General features: G+C 40.0%; 2 protein-coding genes across 7 annotated transcripts in view; one reads left to right on the top strand and one right to left on the bottom strand.

Moving 5' to 3' along the window:
• Nucleotides 1-5,298, bottom strand: part of ANAPC10 (anaphase promoting complex subunit 10) — a 33,111-nt gene extending 27,813 nt beyond the window's left edge. The window contains exon 1 of one of the 5 annotated variants that reach the window (XM_059843998.1): nucleotides 5,159-5,298. Coding sequence is in view for 1 of the 5 variants with exons in the window: in XM_059843995.1 (XP_059699978.1) it covers nucleotides 1,624-1,636 (13 nt within the window). In the remaining 4 variants the exon portion in view is untranslated. Of the gene's footprint in view, nucleotides 1-1,623; nucleotides 1,736-3,798; nucleotides 3,932-4,017; nucleotides 4,151-5,158 lie in introns of those variants that run through there. The other 4 variants (XM_059843997.1, XM_059843996.1, XM_059843999.1 and 1 more) reach the window with 4 other exon arrangements.
• On the top strand, nucleotides 4,159-23,363 carry ABCE1 (ATP binding cassette subfamily E member 1). 2 transcript variants are annotated; one of them, XM_059843994.1, is made up of 18 exons: nucleotides 4,159-4,296; nucleotides 11,107-11,274; nucleotides 11,598-11,683; nucleotides 12,195-12,292; nucleotides 12,682-12,799; nucleotides 14,650-14,787; nucleotides 14,932-15,001; nucleotides 16,067-16,163; nucleotides 17,122-17,211; nucleotides 17,846-17,967; nucleotides 18,614-18,835; nucleotides 19,255-19,314; nucleotides 19,399-19,457; nucleotides 19,629-19,739; nucleotides 19,831-19,973; nucleotides 20,065-20,187; nucleotides 21,172-21,283; nucleotides 21,524-23,363. In XM_059843994.1, exons 2-18 carry the CDS (start codon nucleotides 11,172-11,174, stop codon nucleotides 21,569-21,571), a joined length of 1,800 nt encoding a protein of 599 aa, XP_059699977.1. In that variant the 5' UTR covers nucleotides 4,159-4,296; nucleotides 11,107-11,171; the 3' UTR covers nucleotides 21,572-23,363. The 2 variants fall into 2 exon arrangements, with proteins under 2 accessions (XP_059699977.1, XP_059699975.1); XM_059843992.1 differs by lacking the exon at nucleotides 4,159-4,296 and adding an exon at nucleotides 4,983-5,130.
• The last annotated feature ends 240 nt before the right edge of the window (nucleotides 23,364-23,603 follow it).

Here is a 23,603-nt window from a genome sequence, read left to right as displayed (position 1 = left end):
TTTCCACAGACACCAAAAATACTTCTCTTCCAACCTGTAAAAATATGCACAGAAATTTCAACCTTCCAAAGTAAAGCTAAATTGTTCACTTGTAATGCAAGTGACCACATCTCAAAAACATCATAAAAAACATCTTTTGAATATTATCATCAGCAAGACTTGGCACTCTTTTGCCTTAAAGAGAAAATGAATCAAGAACTCCAAATCCCACTCTTAAGACACAAAGACTATGCAAACATCCCATCAAAACAAGGTAAATCACAGAAATTACATTGCTCAATCAGATTACATCACAAACTTCATTATATATGCTTTTAGAAAAAAATTACTGGAATTTTCAAAATATGCAGAATACCTTAAGATAATGATGTTGATCTTTCTTATAAGCTTCAGCACAAAGAGCAAAGTTCTAAATAGCTTAATAATGCAAGACTTGTATTGCACTGGTTCTCAAAAGTTGGAGGCATTACATTTTGGGGGTCTGAAATACACAGCAAGAAACACCATTCCAGTTCCCTGTGGTTTTAAACTGAGCTTATTTCTTTTTATCTAACAGTAAAAGATTCTCAACCCCCAAAATTTCAAGTCCAAACCACTGCTAGCAAATAAATCAGCCACATATTGTGTACTAGGGATGAGAAAGACTGAAAATTTTCAATGGTTGAACTAAATGAGTCAGATTTCCATGAGGGAAGTTCTGCTCAAGAACAATACATTCTGGATAGAATGTAGCTCACCAATACTCAGAACTTTAAAACCTGAAAGCTGACAGAATTACTGAGGAAAAATAATGTAGCAACAGACCAGGTCACTCTAGCAACACTCCTGGACATTTTACTAGCAGAAGTAAAAGTACCTCATTTTAAATGAGACATAAATACTTAGCTCTAAAAGGAATTTAAGTCACCTAATAAAATTTTTCTTTATTTTTTTTAGGCTGTGTAAAAAGAGGCAATTTATTTAGAAGGCCTTCTCCTAGATGTGCTGAAAAATGGAAAGACACACTGCACCTTTAAGCATTGGCTGGAAACATCCCATTCAGTTATTCCAGAAGATCCTTAACAGGCTGCTGTTTCCTTATTAACAGCACGAAAATAAGAATGTCTTCACTACATGATCAAGGCCACACTTTCATTATTCCATTCCCCTCTGTGTTTTGCACATCCTTTCTCAATACAAAGCAGCAGCTTTTTCTCCCCTCCTAGAACTCTTTATCCCTCAATCCCTCATCTTTCTCACAGAAGTTCTTTCTTTTCCAGAAAACATTTCAGCCGTGTAACAGCCAATTGAAGATGTTTTAGCAAGCACAGTTTACGAGGAGAGTGAAATGGATTTAAATGGTTGGACTTCCTTCTGGAATGGTTGGTCTGCCTTCCCCAACCAAACCAGCCAGGTTGTTCTCAGGGTACCAGCAGGAGACGTCTTTAAGAGCTTGAAAGCAAACCCTTGTGTAAGCACACAACACACCCAAGAGGAGATACTGAAGGATTCATCATGGGCCTTTCCTACTAAAGCTTCCTAAAAATCTAGGCTCAAGGAAACTTGCAGACTCCAAAGCAGTTTTCCCCTATTAAAGCTTGCAATTCCACCACACTGTATGCACAGGACTATTTAAATACACACCTGTAAGGGCCATTGAGAGACCTGACTGTGCCTGAGAGATGTCTGTCCAGACATTTACTTCTCCAGCAAGAGATCTGTTGACACCCAGCTTCAGGTTTCATCAACCTAAAAGCTAAAGATTTTACTTTAGCATCCAAATCAAGTATCACCACCCAAAAACAAGCATCTCTTGATCTACAGAGAACTCAAAGATTCGTTAATCACTGGCCTTCACACAGCAACCCTTCTATCAATGTGAAGGCACTCATCAAATTTGATCTTAGTTTCCTCTTTTCTAGAACGTCTATGCCTTTCAAGTTCCCCTCATAAAGTTTAATAAACCTAATATTCTTGCAGAGTCTAGCTATCCAGCACTGTTGTTTTAAAAAAATAACCAGACCATTTTAGCTAAGGCCCTTTATCATCAGAGTAATCTCTTCCCTTGTCTTTATATTTACCCATACTTGTTAACGTGACAAAGCAACACTTGGGTAGTTGAAACAACATAATTCTCAATTAATATTGGTTTTACTGTGCATTATAGTGCTCAAATGCAGTATAAGTGCCCAGTATTTTTTAGGATACTGTTTGCTGTTCATTGACACCCTTTCCGTTAATCAGGACTTTGATTTTTTTATTCCTGTGTTCTCTTCCTCCCTCAGTTCCTGTGAACTGAGCTTAGTTACACTGATTTCCAACCTGCAACCAAGCTTCTCAAGATGGCTTTTAATTCCAACCCTTAGCTGTACAGTGCTTGCAATCCTTTCAACTTTGTATTGCACATTCCAGGGAACATTGAAAATACACTCAAAACTGAACTCTCCAGGAGAACGTTTCATGACTCCACAGTTTAAAAGTGAGTCATTTACAAGTCAGATTCAAAAGCTCTTAAAAAAAGATCTTTAAAAAGAATTATTTTCAGAGCATACTTCAGTAGCTTGAACAATGGCAGAAATCCTATAAAACTCAAGGCAGACTCCTCATATTCCCCCCTTATTAAGTGCATTGGCTACCAAAAAAAAAAAAAAAAAGTTTAATCAGACTACTCTCAACAAGCCACACTAGAATATTTCCTTTGTGCACACTGATTTTAATTGTCCTCTACTTACTGACAAACTCCCTTCCCAAACCACCTCCTCAGAATCATTCAGGAGATCAGAGATCATCTGGCTTTTCTCTCTTTTTTTATTCTTTTAAGAAGTAATAATCTGATTGCATTCCAATCATATAATTTTATTCAATTTTAGCAAATATCTGACTACAGCCTTTCCAGGAAAACTAAACAAAGGCCGCACCGACTACTTCAGCATTTTTACAACATCCATAAGACTGTTTTTCCTGTTCTTAACAGAAGAGAATTTCATATCTAAGATTCCCTGATTTTCCTAACTGCACTACTCATTTTACTACTCATTTACAAGCTCTTGTCCCTGCTCTCATTTTCTTTGGCTGGACCCTTGCCCTTCTAAGGCCTTTAAAGATCTCAAGATATATCTGAAAACCAGCCTCTCACTATGCTTCCTATTTTTTTAATTAAATGGAAGATTAAACATTAAATATTAAAATTACTAATGCTTAAATTAATATTTAATAATGATAGTAAGTGTTCAGCAGCATCCTATTTTAACTAGCTCACCTGTACATTTGATCCCTCAGATTATTCTCTCAATCCAACTTCAATAAACTTAGTATTTTTACCCTGCCTCCAGTGCATAGCTTTAAGCCTATTCGTGTAAATTACCAGACTTTCATTGTCAAAAAAATTACATTAAAAGATATTAAAATAAGTATATTAGCAGTTTTATACATATATTTCTAATCAATCTTAAAAAAAAATTAATATGTTTTTGTGAAAGCCCAGACTTTCCAAAGTTACTTAGTAAGGCTACAAGCTGTTCCTTAAAGGAGGCGAGCACATCTTTACAAGCAGTGTAAAGTGTAAATATTAGGTGGAAGCCGTCGCGAAAACCAAGAACAACCAGAGGATGAAGCCGCTTTGAAAAACCAACCGGTAGCCATCCCCCCACGACTTGTTTGTAGGGCTTTCAACCAACATGAATTATATTAGTTATAACTGTAACAATTACGAATAAACATAATGAAAAGTAACCAGGTTTACAACACTATACCGGGGCCGTGGCCCCCAGGCCCACAAACCGCTTTAGTATCGGAAATAAAGCAGCAGCATCTACTCACGGCACGGGCCCCGCCGGATCCCCAGCCCGGCTCCGCTCCCCGGCCGCGGGGGCGACGCGAGAGCCCCGCACGCGCGGCGGGAGGCACCCGCCTGGGCAGCCCCCACAGCGGGCGCGAACAGGCCGCCTCAGCCAGCCCAGCTTCTACCCAGGCTGGACCTTCCTCCTCCTCCTTCTCCTTCTCCTCCCCTCACGGCCCCGGCAGTGCCGCAGCTCCCACCTTTCCCACCTGATCCCGCCGGGAGCCGCCACAGCCGCCGCAGCGGAGGCACCGCAGTGCGCGCGCGCCGCCCCGCCCGCTCCCCCTCAGGCGCCGGGGCCGCCCCTCACACGACGCCATGGGCGGGGCGGGGCCGGCGGGAGCGCCGCGTCCCGGATCCTCCGGTGTGCTGGGCATGGAACCCGAGTTCCCGAGGTGGCTCCTGGAAATGCATCTCCACGGGAAGGAAAGCGCGTAGTCCCAGTGTTTCAGATGCAGATGACGCGTTGCCCAGGGCAGGTAAAGGCCAGCAAGACCTGGGTGTCATGGCACCCCTCGTGTGGGAGCGATCTGTGGCACGATCACGATTGGGGGTGGTATCCTTAGAGAGGTGATGGACTCCCGAAACAGAATGACAGTTGATCCCGATGGGAATGAAAGCACGTAGCCCCAGTGTTCCAGGTGCAGAAGACACGGTGCCCCGGACAGGTAAAGGCGAGCAAGACCATTCTGTCTTGGTACCTTTCGCGTTGTATCAATCAATCCAATCGCGTATCCGATATTGGAGCTTGGTTCCTAATGCCGAAACCGCGGTCATGAAAGGGTATGGAACACCTTTCCTTGAGAAGAGAAGCACTCAGTCTAACTGTTGCTGCTGCCCGTCACCACCTACCCAGCAGAGGCAGAAGCCAGCGAGACCCTTCTGTCCCGGGAACGCGCCGAGCAGACCCGGGAGCTCCCCTCAGAGCGGGCACGCCGCTCGCAGGGCGGGCTCGGGGAGCTCAGGCGCCCCGACCCGCCCCGGGAGGCTGCGCTCCCTACGCACGGCCGCTCTCCAGGTCGCCATGGTGAGGAGGGCCGCCCTTCCCTCCCCTGCTGTCTCTGGCGAGGGCCGTCCTTCCTTCCTTCCCTTCCCTTCCCTCCCCTCCTCTCCGTGGCGCGCGCCAGGCCCCGCCCCCCGGGCCCGACGGCCATCTTGGCCGGGTGGCGGCGGCGGCGCGAGCACGTTGCGCGCGCGGGCCCGCGCGCGGGATCACCGGACGCCGTTTCCCCGCCGCGGCGCGAGGGCGCCGTGCGCGCTCCCACCCCTCCTTCCCCCCCGCCCCCCGCCGCACCCCTCCCTCACAGCTCCCGGTAAGTAACGCCGGGGGGGAATCCCCACCTTCCCGCACGGGAATGGAAGCGGTAGGGAAGGAGCCCCGCTCCTCATGGTCCTCGGCCTGGGCGGCGGCCTCGCCCGTAGCACCGTGGGAAAAGGGTCGGCTCCACCGCGCCCTGGCCGGGCCTCAGGGGCCGGAGGCTCCCAGGGATCGGGGATCGCTGCCGGCGTGGGCACGGCCCGGGCCGGCACTGCCTGCACATGCGGTACGTCATCCCCGACGCCTCGGGTTTTGTGGCAGCCGGGGTCAGAGGGCGCCGGCCGTGCTGCTGCTCTCAGCCACGGGTATGGCTTCGCTGTGGATGCAGAGCGGGATCCTCGCCTGGCGGCGGTGGCCTGGCTCTGGGAAAGGGAACGCCGGCATTTTGCTCCTAGGAAAATGGGGAACTTCCTTCTCGGGCTGGGGAGGAAGGCCGTATTTTGCCTTCTTTTGAGGGAAGCTGATATCCACGTGGGTACTTGTGGGGCGGTGAGGAGATTAAGCCTTCCTGCAGGTGCGATAAGATAGTGGGGTAAGGCTGTTTTCTGCGAGGTATGTGTAAAAACAAGAAGTCGGCAGGGCTTTTCTCAAGGACTGTGGTGGTGTTTCCTGCCTGGAATGCACTTGGATACTTCACCTGCAAGTTCCTGTGACAGTATTCACGCCCTAATTTAAATTTCCCTGCTGTGGTTCCTTCCATAAACTGCAGTCCTGAACCAGTGGTCATGAAATACTTTCATTAGTTTCATTAGATTGCTAAATTATGGGTTCGTTCTCATGCATTTCACTTCATGTTAAGGGGAAATCTTAAAGATTGAGTGATAATTAATAGTGCTCAGCACAAGCTAAACACACCCACTCGTTCTGCAGCGTCAGTATACTTGACCATATGCTTTCATGTTAACATATTTTCTTATTCATGTCGTGTCTTATGAGTAACATAATAAGTTAATACTGTAGGGAAATCTGGGGCATGTCTAAACTTCTTTTTTACATTGCCTCAGTTTCTAAAAGAAACGTGAAAACCGTAGACTAGTTCTTCTATCATTTGGGTATTCTGGTTCTTGGCTTTATTATTCTTGTTATGGTGTGACTGTATGTAGTCCATTGGCAGTGGAATTGGGAGACAATTCTTGAGCTTGCTTTCAATGGCAGCTGGAAATGCTGCTCATCCTCACTTCTTTCCATAGCATTTCTCTCTGAGGTCTGATGCAGTGTTACTTTATAAAGTGTTCACTGGTTTTGTGCAAAGTAACCAAAGTATGGCACAAGTCTGAACCCAAGCCTTGCCTTCACATCTTTCATTGAATGGTCTCTGGTTCTGTTTCAGTCTTTGTTAACTTTTAATGTTTAAATTTTCTTTGTTTAGGCGTGAATAATTCAGTGCAATTACAAATTCTTCTCAGTCATAATTGCCATGACTTAGTAAATTGTAATTTTTCTCTAATGCATGAGAAAGAAATAAATATTGTAATGCAAGCACATGGCACGTGTTCTACAGATTGTACATTGCTGTTGCCTTCTGTGACAGATAGCAAGGTCTGCACGTGGGCAACTTTTTTTTTTTTTTGTAATCTGGTGTGTCAGGGTGTGCAGCAGCTGGTCAGACAGCCTAAGAATGATGACTTAGAATGCTTGTGATAACATGTTTTGTGTCTTATTTTTAGACATGTTTTATTTTTTGTATTAAATTACATAGTTGAACATAATGGACAGTTTTTGGCTTTAATGGATGATACTAACAGGGTTTTTACAGCATTTTCTTTTTTCTCTAGCCAGCAGTTTTTAGTCATTCTCTCCTTCCTTCACTTGTGTTGTCAGTCCATTCTGGGAAGATTTTCTGCTGCCACACCATCATCATTCAGTAACTCAAAAACGCTCTTTACCCTAGTAGTTAGTAGAAATTAGTATTTTCATACTCTGTTTTTTATTCTGTTCTTCTTGATATGGAAAGGAGAAGCACAGTCATGAAGTCAAATGTTTCTGAGTACCAGTTCCTCCTGCCCCTAAAGTGCTGACTGCACTGCTTGGTTACTGGTATGCTGTACTGTAACATTGCTGATCTGTGTTCAGTCTCCTGAGAGTTTTACATCTGTTCCTTGGAGTCAAACCATCCTATTCCATATGTTAATTTAAATGCCACTCAGCTAACTGAATGTAAGTATGTAAGTTGAGTTCAGTCTGGTTTTGCACAGTTTGTTTATTTGTTTCTGAGTTCTAAGTAGATATTATTTTCTTTTGTGGACAGTTGTCATTGTAGATATCAGCACAGTCTGGAAATATTACAGAAGTTCCAGGAGTCACAATTTTTTTTTTTTTTTCTGAAAATGGTTAAGACCACTAGAGAGTTTTAGATAAACTGACGCTTCTGTCACATAGATGGGAGCAGAGTGGGAGGAGTGTGTGTCTTCATGCTGCTTCATTACTTCTATTCCCCCCACCATGTACTCTAATAAATGCTTAGTGTACATACTTAATTCACTGACCCTTCCAAAACTATTCACCAGAGATTGGGCATTTTCCTGTCAGTTAGAATGGAACTTATATGGGCATTTTCCCAAGTAAGTTAGAATTAGAAAAATACCCAGACTTGGGCTGTTCCATTGCTTACCAACCAAAGTGTGATTCAGCAATGAGTGTAAGCTTCAGTCTGATTATCCCGCCAAGACTGTGGAAAGCTTGCTGAGGAACTTGGCAAGAATTGCTTGTTTCAAGCCATGTTTGCCTTGGTGTCTGCGAGCAGCCCCGTCCCGCTCTCCTGCTGTGGAGCTGCAGGCTAAACCCCTGCTGGAAGGTGGATGGCTGAGGGGAGATGTCCAGGCTGAACTTCGAGCAGGGTTTGGGGGGCTGGGGAGGGCGGCCTACTGAGCCACAGCAGGTTTGGTTCTGGGGCAACCCACAGAACTGATTCACTGCTGCCTACAACTTAGGTGGAAGATCCACAGTGCCCTGTCTGCTCAGTTCTAGGACAAAGGGCTGACCCACGTTAGGCACTTCCCTTGGGAAAACAGAGAGGGAATGATTCACCCCCAAATACTCTTTGTAAACTGTAGGATTTTAGTGAAAGGCACTGGGATGTCTTCCCAAAGAATGTATCTTTATTTAAGTAATGACAACATCTAGTATCTGTCCCCAAGAAAATTACCCAGACTAAAGCACCTTTATAGTCTTCAAAAATAAGGCTTTCCGTTTGTTGTTTCGTGATGTATTAAAGTGAGAACTGTAGACTCATTATTCCATGCCTGTTTTCCTGGTCAACAGATGCAATTTCAATGTTCAGCCCTACTTTGTCAGTCTGGTCTGACAACACAGAACTGTTGAATCACTTTTAATTTTTTCTCTTATTCGGTCATTTATTTGAAAACATCGGCTGTGTTAATAGGACTTTCTGGCTTAGGAAATTTAAAATAGTAAAGGAAAAAAGAAATGTAAGTAGAAACTGGCAAAATATGGTTAGCAGTGTGAGCAATTCATTTGTAGGTGATGAAGAATATCTTTTGACATTTAGTTTACAAATACTTTGGAAACTGAATAAAGGAATAAGACTACCACTTTTTAAAGGAGGCGCTTAAATCCATTGCTACCATAGGTACCAATATTTTAAGGATACAACAACATCAGCTTTTCTGAGCTTTGCTGTTGGATGTCCGACTTCCAGATATTGCAGTAGTAGCTGGAGGATTCCTTCCAACTGAAGTTTATAGAAGGGTAGAATTTAACATGATAAATGTGCCATACACCCATTTTATTTTTGCTTCCTTCATGAGTCTGCACAACCGTTCTTCATCCAATAGCCATATGTAGTAAATATTGTCTGTAAACCACTGCAGGATGCTTTGGTTTGGTGAAGCAAAGATGAGCTGGACATAAAAAAAAACCTCTCCCTTAATTAAAAATGTTGGAATCCTTTGGATGCAGCTGCACCTTTGCACTGTGTGGAAACCTGAACTATTTCCAGACTCCTCCTCAGTTATATCATTGAACTACTGATACTGCATTGAAATAAGTTTGAACATGCATCATCTGTAGGGCTGCCATCCCTTTATTTAGTGAGAAGGAAATGCTTAGTACTTTATGGCATTTATTTTTGCAAAAAAAAAAAAAAGTCATTTTATCTTAAAATATCTTAAAATCTTCCAAGGGCCTCCTAAGTCAGTCGTCAGTCGTCTTTGTTGTCCTCAGGTGTGCCTTGTTCATAGGAAGATAAAAGTCATTAGTGTTGTTATTTTCATTATTATGAGTGAATATAGTAAAGGAAATAGAAATATACTTTAAAACACACTTTTTTTTGTCTATCAAGAATTAAATTTAAAATTCTCTGCCCTTCCCTCCATTTGCTGCAGCTGTACAAAGTCCCATTACAATCCAGTACTTGTCAACATACATTACAAAGAGCAAAGAGGGGGTGTATAGGGAGGAATACAAGTCATAACTTCACTTCTTTGCATGCATTTATTTGTGATTTCAGGAATATTTAATCATCTTGTACTACACAGAATTATAGAGTTTTTAGGTTGGAAAAGACCTCCAAGAGTATTGAGTCCAACCATTAACCCGGCGTAGGCTCCTACCCTGTGTCCCTGAGGGCCACATCTGCATGTCTTTTAAATCCTCCAGCGATGGTGACTCAACCACTTTCCTGAGCTGCCTGTTGCAATGCTTGTCCACCTTTCAGCGAAGATAGTTTTCCTGACATCCAATCTAAAACTCCCCTGGTGAAATCTGAGGCTGTTTCCTCTTGTCCTGTGTTGTGTTATTTTGAAGAAGAGCCCAACCCCCCTCCTGTCTGTACCCTCCTTTCGGGCAGTTGTAGAGAGTGAGAAGGGCTCTCTTGAGCCTCCCTGTCTGGACTAAACATCCACAGCTCCCCCAGCTGTTCCTCAGACCGGTGCTCCAGACCCTTCCCCAGCTCCACTGCCCTTCCTGGGCTCACTCCAGCCCCTCAGTAACTCTTTAGGGAGGGGCCCAGAACAGGGCACAGCACTCAAGGTGTGGTCCCCCCAAGTACAGGGGGACAATTCCTGCCCTGGTCCTGCTGGCCCGACTGTTGCTGATCCAGGCCAGGATGCCATTGGCCTTCTTGGCCACCTGGGCACTGCTGGCTCATGCTCAGTCACTGTCACCAGCCACGCCCAGGTCCTTTTCCACCAGGCAATTTTCCTTACACTCTTCCTCAGCCTGTGGCACTGCCTGAGGTGGTTATGTCCCAAGGGCAGGACCCAGCACTTGGCCTTACTGATCCTCCTGATCCAGCTTGGCCAGATCTCTTTGCAGAGCCTTTCTATGTTCTTTATAAAGAATTTTACTTATTTAAATCTATTATAGGCATTGATACCATATTAGGAAATGCAGAAGGTAGCTGTAGTTATTCAGATACTAATGAAACTCAAGATTAAAGAATCAAGCATCATCATGAATGTCTGCTCACATTGCCTGGTTTACTTTTTATACTCAGTTACAAATTTTCATTTTGAAAACTGCTTTACATTTTATGCTCTTTTAATCCTTTAATACAGAATATTGGCATACAGTTTGTAAATGTATATTCAGTCATATCCTTGGAGTAATATTTGTAGTCACAATTTGTCAATGTGAACAAGGGTGCTTTATACCAGGCAATTTGTAAAACTAAAATTTGGAGTTGTATACATTCTTATGTTTTTACTACAGCGTGCTTTTTTGGAAATAAATCCATTTTCAGATCACAATTTTAATTTTACACTGTAAAAATAGTAATGGGATGGAAAGATAATGTTAAAAATTTGTGCAGTTATCTACACATCAGTACCCTTGTTATTTGTGTCTTTAACTTGGTTGTTTGCCATGTTGCTTAAAGGAAAAGAAATAAAATAATTTTGCATTTTTCGTCTCTGCACACCGCTAGCAATAACTTAGGTTAGAGTTTGTTTTCTGTGCTGTCAGTGACCTGGTCTCTTACAGTGTTTTTTTTCTTTTTCTTTTTTCCTTTAAGGTCTGGGAGACTCCCACTACTCCTTCTTATAATTGGTGTATGTGTTTAACCCTAAATTGTGCATTATGGCCGACAAATTAACAAGAATTGCTATAGTCAACCATGACAAATGTAAGCCAAAGAAATGTCGTCAGGAATGCAAGAAGAGTTGTCCTGTGGTTCGAATGGGTAAGAGATACAATGTAACAAAGTATTGAAGCAACTGGAGACCTTTTAAATCAGTTCTACTCCAAAGAATGAGCTTTTTAAAACTGATAGATTTTTGTGTATCATTCAAGCTTTTTTTTTTTTTCATAAAGCCTTTAGAAATATCACAAAAAGCGTGAACAATTCTTAGTAATAATGACGCCTTTCATAACAAGTGTCACCTTTGGATAATCTGAAGCTTCAGTGAACATTCATCAGTTACAAGTTCCTCTGTGGAATATAGTAGGCAGGAATTCTGATTTACCAGAAACTTTACTGATCTTTTCTTAATCTTTTTTCACCAGGAAAACTTTGCATAGAAGTCACATCACAGAGCAAAATAGCATGGATTTCAGAAACACTTTGTATTGGTTGTGGTATTTGCATCAAGGTAAAAATTAAACTACTTTTTTTAAAGTGCTAAATTTTCCTTATTTTGCTATTATATTTAGCAATGCATACTGTAACTCCAAAAAGCAGTTTTCTTTCCTGGATTAATCAGACCAAGTTAACTTACTTGGTTTATAGAAGGTGAAGAACTGTGTCACTTGACTGAACTGGTTGGATTGCAAGGTGTGGGTTTTGTTTGTCGTTTGTTTTTGCTTGGCTTTGTTTGGGCTTTTTGTTCATGTCTGTAGACAATTAGCAGCAAAAAGATGTTTTTTGTGAAAGGTGGAGAATATATGCAGTGTGCCTTATTTGTATTGTGGACTGACAATCTAAATTGCAGACTATTAATTTGAAAAATGTGGTACAGAACTTCCTTGGCAGGTTGACCATGTAAAGGAAATTTGGTGGTGGTCCATTTAAAAATGTAAATGCACAGCTGGGTGCAGTACAAAACATAGGCTTTTGTTAATAAATTGTGTGTACTAATAATCTATAATTTATTTCAATTCCAGAAATGTCCTTTTGGAGCCTTGTCAATTGTTAACTTACCTAGCAACCTGGAGAAAGAAACAACACATAGATACTGTGCCAATGCCTTCAAACTTCACAGGTATTTTATTTTTCAAATATCAAAGCGACAAAAAAATCCAAGATTTTGATAATGTAAACATAGTGCACATCAAAGTGTTCTTGGTTCTTACCCAAGTAGCTCCTTTTAGAATGTTAATTACATATTTCTTATTAAAAAGTATTATAATGAAATAAACTAGTGTTAGGGATTATTTTACAGAATCCCTATTTAAAAACAGACTGCCCTTAAGTATTTCTTATGCTCTTCTATTTTTAAGGAATTTGATATGATTTGGGTTAAATATTTACAAGTTAACAAAGGCTGTAATAATCAGAAGGTCTGAGAATGGGTTGCAACATTTACTTGCACACCAAATGTTGGTGTGTGATGGCATAAATGTAACACAAACTTATCAATGTTTTGTACAGGTTGCCTATCCCTCGTCCAGGTGAAGTACTGGGATTGGTTGGAACCAATGGTATTGGAAAATCAACTGCCTTGAAAATTTTAGCAGGAAAACAAAAGCCAAATCTTGGAAAATATGATGTATGTATCAGCAATAAAAAAGAGTTAGCATTTTAGATAGCTGTTTATTTTTTTGGACTGAATGTTTGTATCTGTGAATGTGATAGATTTGTGGGGATGTTGGCACTTCAGGTATTGACAGCCAGTGACCTACTCCACACAGGACCAATAATAGAAGGTTGTTGCTAACAAGGGCTTTCTTGCAAATTGTGTATATCTCTCAAGAAAGATAAGGGTACTAATTGTAATTATAACTCACAAAAGATAAAAAACAGAGGTAGGTTTCTTGAAGTCACACTTATGGGCTTGGGGTTTTTTAATAACAGTCTTTAAAAAACATCCTGTCTTTCTCCCTGCATAATTTACCTGGTCCCATCAGGGATTTCCATAGCCCAAGTATTGGAGTTTCTTCTAAGTTACCTTTGTTTTTATCTGAACAACTCAAGTGTCTATGAGCACTTACCGTGTATTCTTGGGATCTCTTAGGCATTTTTATCTTTGATTCTTTTGAGGAAGATTTCTCATAAAGTATGATGTTATTGTAAGTTGTGGTTGAAGGTGTTTCCCACTGTACACTTCAATACTGAGCTCTGAAAAATCCTTAGTTTCTTCATGTTGCTAGTTACTTAGAAATAAGACTTTTTGAGAACCAGACTTTAAAAAACTTTTAATCTGCTGGTATTCATGGGAATTCCATAATCCATTTTCCTATGTGTTTACTCCAAGTCAAACTGCAGCCAGTGAGCAAAATATTTTACCAGGGCTTCTTTACCTAGCACTACTCCAAAGAGTGAATACATTAGAGAAAAAGCATAAATAATAACTATTATGACTCCTCTTATCAGTATTTCAGATGTTACTTTCTTACCTTCACATTGCATGGGGACAGTTGAATGCTCGTGCACACTCTTGTCCTTCAAGAAGCACTTGTAAGAACAAGTGTGTTGAAACTTTCTTCAGTTTCTTTACCTGAAAGAGTAATGCTTTAATATATTGTGCATTCATGGCTGCTACATAAAGCTGCAAAGAAATAGTAATTTCCCAGCTACATTTTACATTCTCTTTAAAATTTGGTTTATTTTATTTTGTGGACTTCTTGTTTCAGGTGGTAGTATTGCAGAAATAGCAAAACTTTTGACTTTCTGAATGTGTACTTAATTGAATTACCATGCTTCCAAAATCAGACTTTGCTGTGAAGGAGCCATATCAGTATGACCACAGAAACACGTGGTATGAATTGAATCTTCCATGTTGCTTCTGCTTTAAAACTGATGAAGCATTTCCTCTGTGTATTTGCTTGGTTTGGAAATACGACTCTGTCAGTCTGATCCATACTGTTTATCATCAAAGTAATTAACTCAGCACCCCTCAGAGTAGTACAGTGTGCAAGGGGGAACTTTTTCCTGGGTGATTGCTCTGAACAGTTCATTTTGTTTTCAATTTGTTATTTTTCCTTTCTTTTTTTTCCCCTCTGTTTACTTGGAAATGTTTGCTAGAAGCAGAGAAAATTATCAGATTTGTTGCATCTTCTGTGCTAGTTCGTGCTTTTATCATTCCAGTCCTTTTCCTTTGGATTAGCTGTATCAGATAGCTAGTAAGTGTGGTGCCACTAATCCATGCTGTCATTTTCTCCATGAAGTTGTTTCAGTTCAGTAACTTCTTAGCTGTGCAAATTTAATTTTTTTTTAAGATTAGTAAAACCTGGAAAAAGAAGGTCTCTAAACTTTCTTTTTAGAATGCATTTGCAGATTTTTTTAATGTGTTCTCTTATAAGCGTATTGTATTTGCCTTATTGATGGGAATTTGAAATTAGGGTTCCTTACTATGTTTTTAAATGGGATAAGTAAACCCAGGCTTTAATTTTGTCACAGGATCCACCTGACTGGCAAGAAATTTTGACTTACTTCCGAGGATCTGAATTACAGAATTATTTTACCAAGATCCTGGAAGATGACCTTAAAGCTATCATTAAACCTCAGTACGTGGACCAGATCCCTAAAGCTGCAAAGGTGAGACATTTCATGAGTTTATAGAAAGCTGTGAGCTTCTTCTGTAGTACTTCTTATGTGTTTAAAGGTTTTATTTAGCAACATAATTCAGAACTGTTTGAAATTTTTAATGTTGGTTGGGGTTTTTTATTATTTATCACGCAGGGAACAGTGGGATCAATTCTGGATAGGAAGGATGAAACTAAGACACAAACTGTTGTGTGTCAGCAGCTTGGTAAGTAATTCTGTACAGTCAAATTTTAAAGCATTTGAGAAGTTCATATTTACTGAAACAATCAAGTTACCATAATATGATAGAACATGTGAATTATACCAACTCAAAGAGAGAAAAAGTGAAGGTGCTTTAGTGTAAACCCCAGGGCATGCTGTAATATAAATAACGCACATAATACTTTCTGGTGGCAAACTAGTTGATAGATTCTAGTTAACAGAATTTAATGCAGTTTCTGTTCCAAAGTAGAAAGTACGTATTTTGAAATCTGGAAAAACTCCAGTTAACATCTGCCGCTCTTACTTGCTTACAAATGTGGCAAAATCTGAGCATCCCCTTTTCTACACTGCCTGTAAAAAATGTTATCTTAATATACCACACTCCCCCCCAAAGCTTGTATGTGTCTAATTTTAGTGGGAGTAACACTGACTTCTGAGATTAATACAATTAATAAGAACATCTGCATAGTCCAGCCCTAGTAATGTCTTGTAGGTGTTTTGTATTTACTTGTTGCTAAATTTAGTTGTTGCTAAATTCACAATGGGATTGTCTTTGGTAGAACTGGGTGATGAAGGTGGGGCTGCCATTGTGCCGCCAAGAATGTGGTCTTTGAGTCCCACTTAATTTATTAATGACACAACCTATTCTTGAAATGTGTTCGTTAAGCTGCTTAGAAAATACCTGCTTCAACCATCTCCTGTAAGGTTTGAGGGACTTGATTTTCCTGAAAATCAGAACTCTCCAGCAAAGTCTGACAAGAAGCACTTTTCAAACTGGTATAGTTTCTTTTTAGGGCCAGAACTCTTCACCAGTGTGGTGGAAAAAGAAATAGAAATATATTCTGCACGATAGGAAGCAGCCATGCAACTAATGCTGCAGAGAAGCCATAGCTTGCTATGGCTTAGTATTAGCAGTATGATACTGATGCTGTATAAAGTGAAAGCTTATTCTACTTCTATTTCCCTCTCTGTAGAATGTTTGCTATGTTTATACATGTTTCTGTAGGTAATAAAAATATGGATTGTTCTGTTGGTTATCGCATACCTAAAATTAATCACTTATTTGCAGACTTAACACACCTGAAAGAAAGAAATGTTGAGGACCTTTCAGGAGGAGAACTTCAGAGATTTGCTTGTGCAGTTGTTTGCATTCAGAAGGCTGATATGTATGTTAAATTTACTTCTGTTACACATTGCTTCTAATAATCTGTCTCAGAATATGGTCCTCAAATTTACACTTATTGTTAACAATAATATTTTGTATGAAATATTGAAGAATTTTTTAAAACTATTAAATAATGTTTAAGAATTATTTTTAGAAATTTTGCCAGCTCATCAGCTGAAAACCATTTTTACTTCATGTGTAATCTCTGGATTCTGTATATTATTATTTATCCAAGTGGAAATAGCTGATTTCAGAAGCCAGTGTTAGATTTCAGTATCTCAACCTCATAACCTCTCCCTAATCCCACCTAAATGTATCCTGTTGGACAGCACACCTCCCTTAGCCTCTCTGAATGAAAAAGGTACAGCTGCTTCCCCACCTCTTAGAACTTAAGTCCCTCCTCTCCTGTCTTGCAAGCAGGAAATTACTGTCTTATCTTTGTTGTTTCCTGACTCCTTGGGACCAAGAAAGCAAGCTCTGAAGAGTTACAGGGTTTTGGGTTTTTTCGCTTTCATGAATTTTTAGTTGGTTGCTTTTGTTCTGCTTGGACTGCTGTTTTTTGTTTGGTTGGTGTGAATTTCAAGTGGGTTTCCTTGTTCAGTTTTCTCTTTTTGGAAAATGTCCTTCTTCCAGTCTTCTAAAGTAATTTTGCACTTTTTAGTTCATGTTAAATTTAAGGTAACTCAGAGTGAGTGCATGGGGATCCTAACTGCTGATTCTTGTAACTTTTGATAACTTTGTCAGAACTTTTGGGAAAGTAATACTCAACTCACTTTCACGGGGCAGTCTACAGAGAATAAAGGCAGGTGTGCGCAATTCTCATTTTTTGTCTCCCTTTCTCAGTATAAATAATGATTCTTTTTTATTTGCATTTGCTTAATGGTTGTAATGTTAATATTATGTTTGAATAAGTAGAAAGCTTGCATTCACTAAGACTTCACTCTTCCTTTTGGGATTAGCTTCATGTTTGATGAACCTTCCAGCTACTTGGATGTCAAGCAGCGCTTGAAGGCTGCCATTACGATTCGGTCCCTCATAAACCCTGACAGGTAAATACAAGCTTCAGATGTTTCACCAGACCGTAATAAAGCATGACTGCTTACAGAGGGAAGAAACATCCAGCCCATCTCCTCAGAAGTGCTCACTCCTCTGTATGGTACACTAACAGATGTTTCAGATATTCCAAGTCAGTAATATTCTATTCTTCTGCATTTTGGAAACTTATTTCCTGTAGTTTCTTGTCCAGTTTCAAAATTTTGTAATAAGGATAGGAAAACATTGGTGGTTACTTTTCACCTGAATATTGCTGTTTCATCCCTTTCTCACAAAGATTTTTATTTTCTTAAAATGTGCTAAATATTTTTCACTCAAATCAATCAACATCCTTCCACTTAATGTACATAAAGAAGCTGCCGGTTCATGCTGAAGATGGACTTCAAATTTATCATTCACTCACGAAGATGGACTTTGAATTTATCATTCATTTTTAAACTGTTTACAGACAGTTTAAAAAATGCTTGTGAGAGATTGAACTCTTTTCCTTTTTTAGTATAAAGTGGAGAAACCATATTAACTAAAAATCATGTTGATAGCTCCTGTTTATGCAAGACCAGAGTAAGAAAAAAAGAAAGAAAAATCTTTTGCATTGAGGTAAAAAAGCATCTCTCTGGCTTTGTTTTTCAGGTACATTATTGTTGTAGAGCATGATCTAAGTGTGTTAGATTATCTCTCTGACTTTATCTGCTGCCTGTATGGTGTGCCAAGTGCTTATGGTGTTGTTACCATGCCTTTCAGCGTAAGAGAAGGTAATTCTTGCCATATTTCTTTTTAAACTTTCCCAAAAAAGACAGCAAAATGCCAGTTGTCTGCTGTATAAACATGGCCTCATCCCACCACAGTTCAGCAATGAAAAAACTGTTTGATTTTTTGCAAAATTTCTGTGTTACGTGATACTTAATTTGTAACTCAACCCAAAAGCCTTCATTTTCACTTGCTATGGACATAATTTTGATACTTGCAGGTGTTTTGTAAACAGTGGAGTTACACAAAAGACCCTGTAAGTAGTAGAGAAAGGGCAGGAGAGAGGTTGCACAGTACAGAGGTATGTAGTGTTCAACTGAATTGACCCCACTTGTAGTACTGAGACTCAGTAAAAACTGGCCTTGAGAGAGTGGGCCCAACAGCAGGAGTTCCTTTAAACCCCACGCACATTACTAACAGTGGGTTTTCAGGAAGAGCTTCTCCAGCCATTCTGTAGCTTAGTGAGGCTCTTCTTCATTCAGTTTGCAATATGCACACCTTAAAAGAGGAGGTCTTGTTGTTTCTTTTGTCATAGCATTAAAAATCCAGCATTCTCATTATCAGAATGGAATTTGCAGCCAGGAATTGAAATTCATCTTGTTTTACTTTGTTGCAGACCTCTGGTAATGATCTTTTTTCCTCCCATCATAGGCATAAATATTTTCCTAGATGGCTATGTTCCAACAGAAAATCTCAGGTTTCGAGATGCATCTCTGGTATTTAAAGTAGCCGAGACAGCTAATGAAGAAGAGGTCAAAAAGATGTGTATGTACAAATATCCAGGAATGAAAAAGAAGATGGGAGAATTCGAACTATCCATAGTAGCTGGAGAATTCACCGATTCTGAAATTATGGTGATGTTAGGGGAAAATGGTAAGTGCAGTTTATGTTGGAAACTGCTTCTCCAGCCCTGAATATGCTTCTAAAGCCATTCTTCACTTTGGGAGCCAGGCTCCAAAATTACAGGATTTCAGTCAGGTTGAGCTGCTTGTTCCTTGGTGAAGATATCACAGCATGAGCCCCCTGACTAGGAGGAATGTGAAGTTACTGAGTGTTAACAGTGCCACCCGTGTTGTGTTTGTTATCTATCCTTTTTTAAAAACTTAGGTGGCAGTTTTAAGATGTCTCTTAGTGCTATCTAGTGCTGGAAGATAATACAGGAATTCTCAAAGTGGTCTAATTTTAAAATGTTTTCTTTATTAAATAGTCTTAGTTGTTGTATCAGTGACTTGTTAGAGGTCTAAATTACTAAAAAGTGATTAATGTGTAACTTGTATTTTATTTTATTTTAGGAACTGGCAAAACAACATTTATCCGAATGCTTGCAGGAAGACTTACGCCTGATGAAGGAGGTAATGTGTTACACCCAAAGTGAAACCTATTTTAAGGATACTGGACATTCTCTTGTTTACATTATTAATTTTGTCTTTCTATAGGTGAGGTCCCAGTCCTAAATGTCAGCTACAAACCACAGAAAATCAGCCCTAAATCTACGGTACATTTCAGCCTTATTTATTATAGTGTTTGCTACAAAACACACAGATATTTTATGCCTATTTTGTATCTGTATCTATTTAGATAGATTTTTTAATTATTATTATTATTCTGTTTCTGCTTGTTTTCTTGTCGTGCATAAAAATGAATGGCAACATTTTCCTTTTGCTAGGGAAGTGTCCGTCAGCTGCTGCACGAGAAGATCAGAGATGCCTATACACACCCCCAGTTTGTAACTGACGTGATGAAACCTCTTCAGATAGAAAACATCATTGACCAGGAGGTATTAATTGCTTGAATCAACATCCTCATTGTCTTAACTCTCAACCTGTACCTGAACTAAGGCATGACCTTGTTTCCCCCCGCCCCACCAGGTTCAGACGCTGTCTGGTGGTGAGTTGCAGCGTGTGGCATTAGCTCTTTGTCTGGGTAAACCTGCAGATGTGTATCTGATTGATGAGCCCTCAGCTTATCTGGACTCTGAACAGCGTCTGATGGCTGCCAGAGTCATTAAACGGTGAGTGCACATGCTGGGCAAGGAGCTGAACTTTGCAGTAGTATTACAGTGAGTTGACATTACTCTCTCTTCTTCTTTCCCCTCATTTCAGTTTCATTCTCCATGCTAAAAAAACAGCTTTTGTGGTAGAACATGATTTTATCATGGCTACGTATCTTGCTGATCGTGTGATTGTTTTTGATGGCATTCCTTCCAAGAACACACTGGCAAACAGGTAAGAGATTTGTTGGGAATTAGTAAGCAAGGTTGTCGTCCCTGCCTGTGGAAATTAAAGCTGCATCTAGGACTGTCCTGAGGATTCTGACTTTTGAATCATGGAACAGAAAGTGGGATTGATCCTTACCTACAGGCTGCCTAAACCGGAGTTGGGGCAGGGTTGAGGAACATAATCAAACCCTCAAAAACTAGACCAGCCTTAAGCAATTGCATGATGGCTAAATAACAATCAGAAGAGACCAAGGAATGAAAAAAGTACCAACTGTAAACTACCCTTCTGAAAATAACTTTCAGATGCATTGGAAGAAAGCAGTGTACTAATAGTACCTGTGAGCAGATGTAGTGAAGGGCAAGTCTTGATGCCAGCATGCAGTGTGCATTGCTTTACTCTTTCAGAGCTATCCCTTTTGATGTCTACTTTTGTTCCTGTAAATAATTTAATGTAGATTATGGAGACTTTTTGATGAGCAGCCTTATCAGAAAACAGGCTTTTAGAACAGTGAGTACTTGGCACAAGCTAGATGAAGTAAACACTTCAGTAAAACACTGACCTGCCATGGCAATCCCCTGCTTCCCCGGGTTTGGTGGTATTCCTCCCAAGAACACACATGTTGGAATTCAAAAATCACAATCTTTCATGAATATTGACAAAGTTATGTTATGATCTTTGCTAGATTTTACTTATGGTGCAAGTGTTGGGTTTTTGTTTCTTTGAATGAAAGTATGCCAGCACACACACGTAGATACAAAATAAAAAGAAAGAAAAGGTCACAGCGGAATCCACAAAGAGACACTACTCTCATCTTTCAGCAGCATCTGAGATAGGGTTTGACTAAAAATGTAGCATGTCATGGTATGTCAAATACAGCTTACATTTGCATTTCCTGACCTGAGTGAGCTCAGGATAGAGATCAAAGCTGCCTATAATCATATGATATAAAACTCCTGAAAATATAGCTAAAATATTCTTCTGTCTCAACAGTCCACAGACTCTCTTGGCTGGAATGAATAAGTTTTTATCTCAGCTTGAAATCACTTTTAGAAGAGACCCCAACAATTACAGACCAAGAATAAATAAACTCAATTCCATCAAGGTAAGAGAGGAGCACCTTTGCAGTACAGGAGCTATGATTGTTTGATACAAAGCTAGATTTTAAAATATGGAACAAAATAAAGATTGAGAGGGTAGTTCTGCTGTGCTGGAAAAACAGCATGTGAAACTAGTAAGAGTAATAATGGAAGCAGAAAGGAGTTTAGATAAGTGTCTTTTATTTCAGTTATGTTCAAGTCTGCCAAAGACTTCAAGTAATGGTGATCTTTTTTCTCTTCCCAAGGATGTGGAACAGAAGAAGAGTGGAAACTACTTCTTCCTGGATGACTAAATATTGAATCCCAGCATCTTTTTAACTGGCATCTAGACATGCATATTGGAATCTAAACAGCTGTGATGAGATGGCTCAGATCAGGTTTTAGAACAATTAATCTTTTGGAGCTTAAAATCTTTTGCTGCATTTAACATCTGAGATAGTAGCAGTAACCATCCTAGTCTGAGTAAAACTGCCACTTTCTATATTTTGGTGACACAGCCCTATTTTCAGTGTAATAATTTCAAAATAGACCACCTTGAAATTGTGCAAATGGGTCTCCTGATTTTTCAAAATTTAAGGAAGGTTTTCAATCCAATATATCCTACTCATGTACCAAGTACTGACTGAACTTCCTCATTTTAAAATAAATCTTTGAAGCTGTTTTCTGTATAAGAGGAAAGTTTACTAAGAATGTCATGCTACAAGAGCAACTCCTCTTTTAAAAAGGTTGAATCTCTTTGGCTGAGGGTTTCAAAAATAAAATACCCACGTAACTTGTGACACTGCAGAATTTTTTCAATTACTAATTCAGAAGTGTGTATATTTACATAATGTCACACACCCTTTTCTCACACTGAAGGTAGCTACACCTTTTTTTAATCATCTGTCCCTGTGCATGTTCTCAGACCTAGTGAGATGAAAATCATCAGTGAAATAATCCTAAAGAATATAAACATTCTTTCCATCTATCCAACTCACTCTTCCATGAAGTTTTTATAAGGCTAAGATGCAGGAATTACTTTTCCCTAAAGTAAAAAGCTTTGATCTTACTATGACAAAAAGGAAAAAAAAAATTAAAGAAACCTTGTTAAAAACTTACTTCCTTATGCAATAAGGTCCTTCAGGGAACCAGAAGGAACATTTAAATATTCCTGCTTACTTAAGCAGACATGTCAAAAACAAATTTCAGCTATGTGTCTTAAAAGGAAGGAAGGGTATTTTCCATTCAACAGTTCTCTTCCTTCACTGGCATGTGAAAAACATGAGAACACATGTTTACATTTTTGCCTCCAAAGCTACAGAAAGGAGTGGGGGTAATGTGTGGGTTTTTTGCCATTCTGTGTGTTAGTAACATGGTTATTTCACAGCTTTGGCAGTACTCAGCATTATATATACACTGCCTCTGTCTGTAACAGCAATGCACCTGTACTACACACCAGCAGAGGGACTCTGAAGAAGTGCAGGTACTGAGTGCAGCCCTACAGAAGTGTGCTGGTCAGGCAAAAGGCTGACTAAACTTGTTCTCCTCTGCACAGCTTAACTCCCTTTGGACTTGAGTTGTGCAATCTTCTCTGAATCAGTTGTGATAAGGATAAAGTAAAGATGTGGTTCAGCTGTGTGTCACACAGCTGAATATTACATAGATTTAACAGGAGGATCCTGCAATCTAAAACATTTTGCCAGATGTTTTAGATTGCAGGGCCAATCAGTCTACTACTAATTCGGTAAGAGAGGAAACCAGACTTACTTGATCAGCATCAGAGAAAATTTACCTACACCTTCCCATCCTTCACTGTCCTAGAGTAGCAAGGCAGTATAGGCCCAGGTGAAAGAAGTTGTTTCTTAAATGCAAATTCTAAAAGCACCTCTCTTGCCCAGTGTTTCCAAAGAGATTTCTGTAAGGAAGAGTTACTGGCTTCGTGTACTATCTGCTGTAGGACAGAATGATTAGTTCAGTGACTGCTGCACAAATGTGGGGTAGAGCTAAGAGTTTAAAATTCACCAGTAAACTCAACAAGCAGCCCTCTTTATGATTTTTTAAAGGAGTTGAAATAAACAGAGAATCCCAGTGGTAACAACGGTTAAATGCTTCAGTGCTTGCTTCGTTCTCAACCTGAAAAAGGGAAGATTGCCTCTTTTGAAATCCTGAATGACAAAGTATTTAGATTAAAAAAAGAAAAACCAAAAAGCCTCCAGCATGATCCCTACAAACAAAACCACCAAATTCAGTTTATGGCTTCTTTTTGTTTCCTGCCTGCCATACGCTGGTCATCATTCTACTACTTACTACAACTGGCCCTGTAAGAACAACATTTCATTTAATGCC

Source organism: Haemorhous mexicanus, chromosome 4 (genome assembly GCF_027477595.1).
Source record: "Haemorhous mexicanus isolate bHaeMex1 chromosome 4, bHaeMex1.pri, whole genome shotgun sequence".
NCBI lineage: Eukaryota > Metazoa > Chordata > Aves > Passeriformes > Fringillidae > Haemorhous > Haemorhous mexicanus.
The sequence above is the reverse complement of the archived record's forward strand: the minus strand, read 5'-3'. Positions and strand labels throughout refer to the sequence as shown.

Bases quoted from the DNA above. Each gene is read 5' to 3' on its own strand.
- ABCE1 (XM_059843994.1), top strand. From the start codon at position 11,172: ATGGCCGACAAATTAACAAGAATTGCTATAGTCAACCATGACAAATGT. The intron at 15,002-16,066 runs GTAAGTAATTCT...ACTTATTTGCAG, and splicing joins TGTTGTGTGTCAGCAGCTTG to ACTTAACACACCTGAAAGAA. The intron at 17,968-18,613 runs GTAATTCTTGCC...CTCCCATCATAG, and splicing joins GCCTTTCAGCGTAAGAGAAG to GCATAAATATTTTCCTAGAT.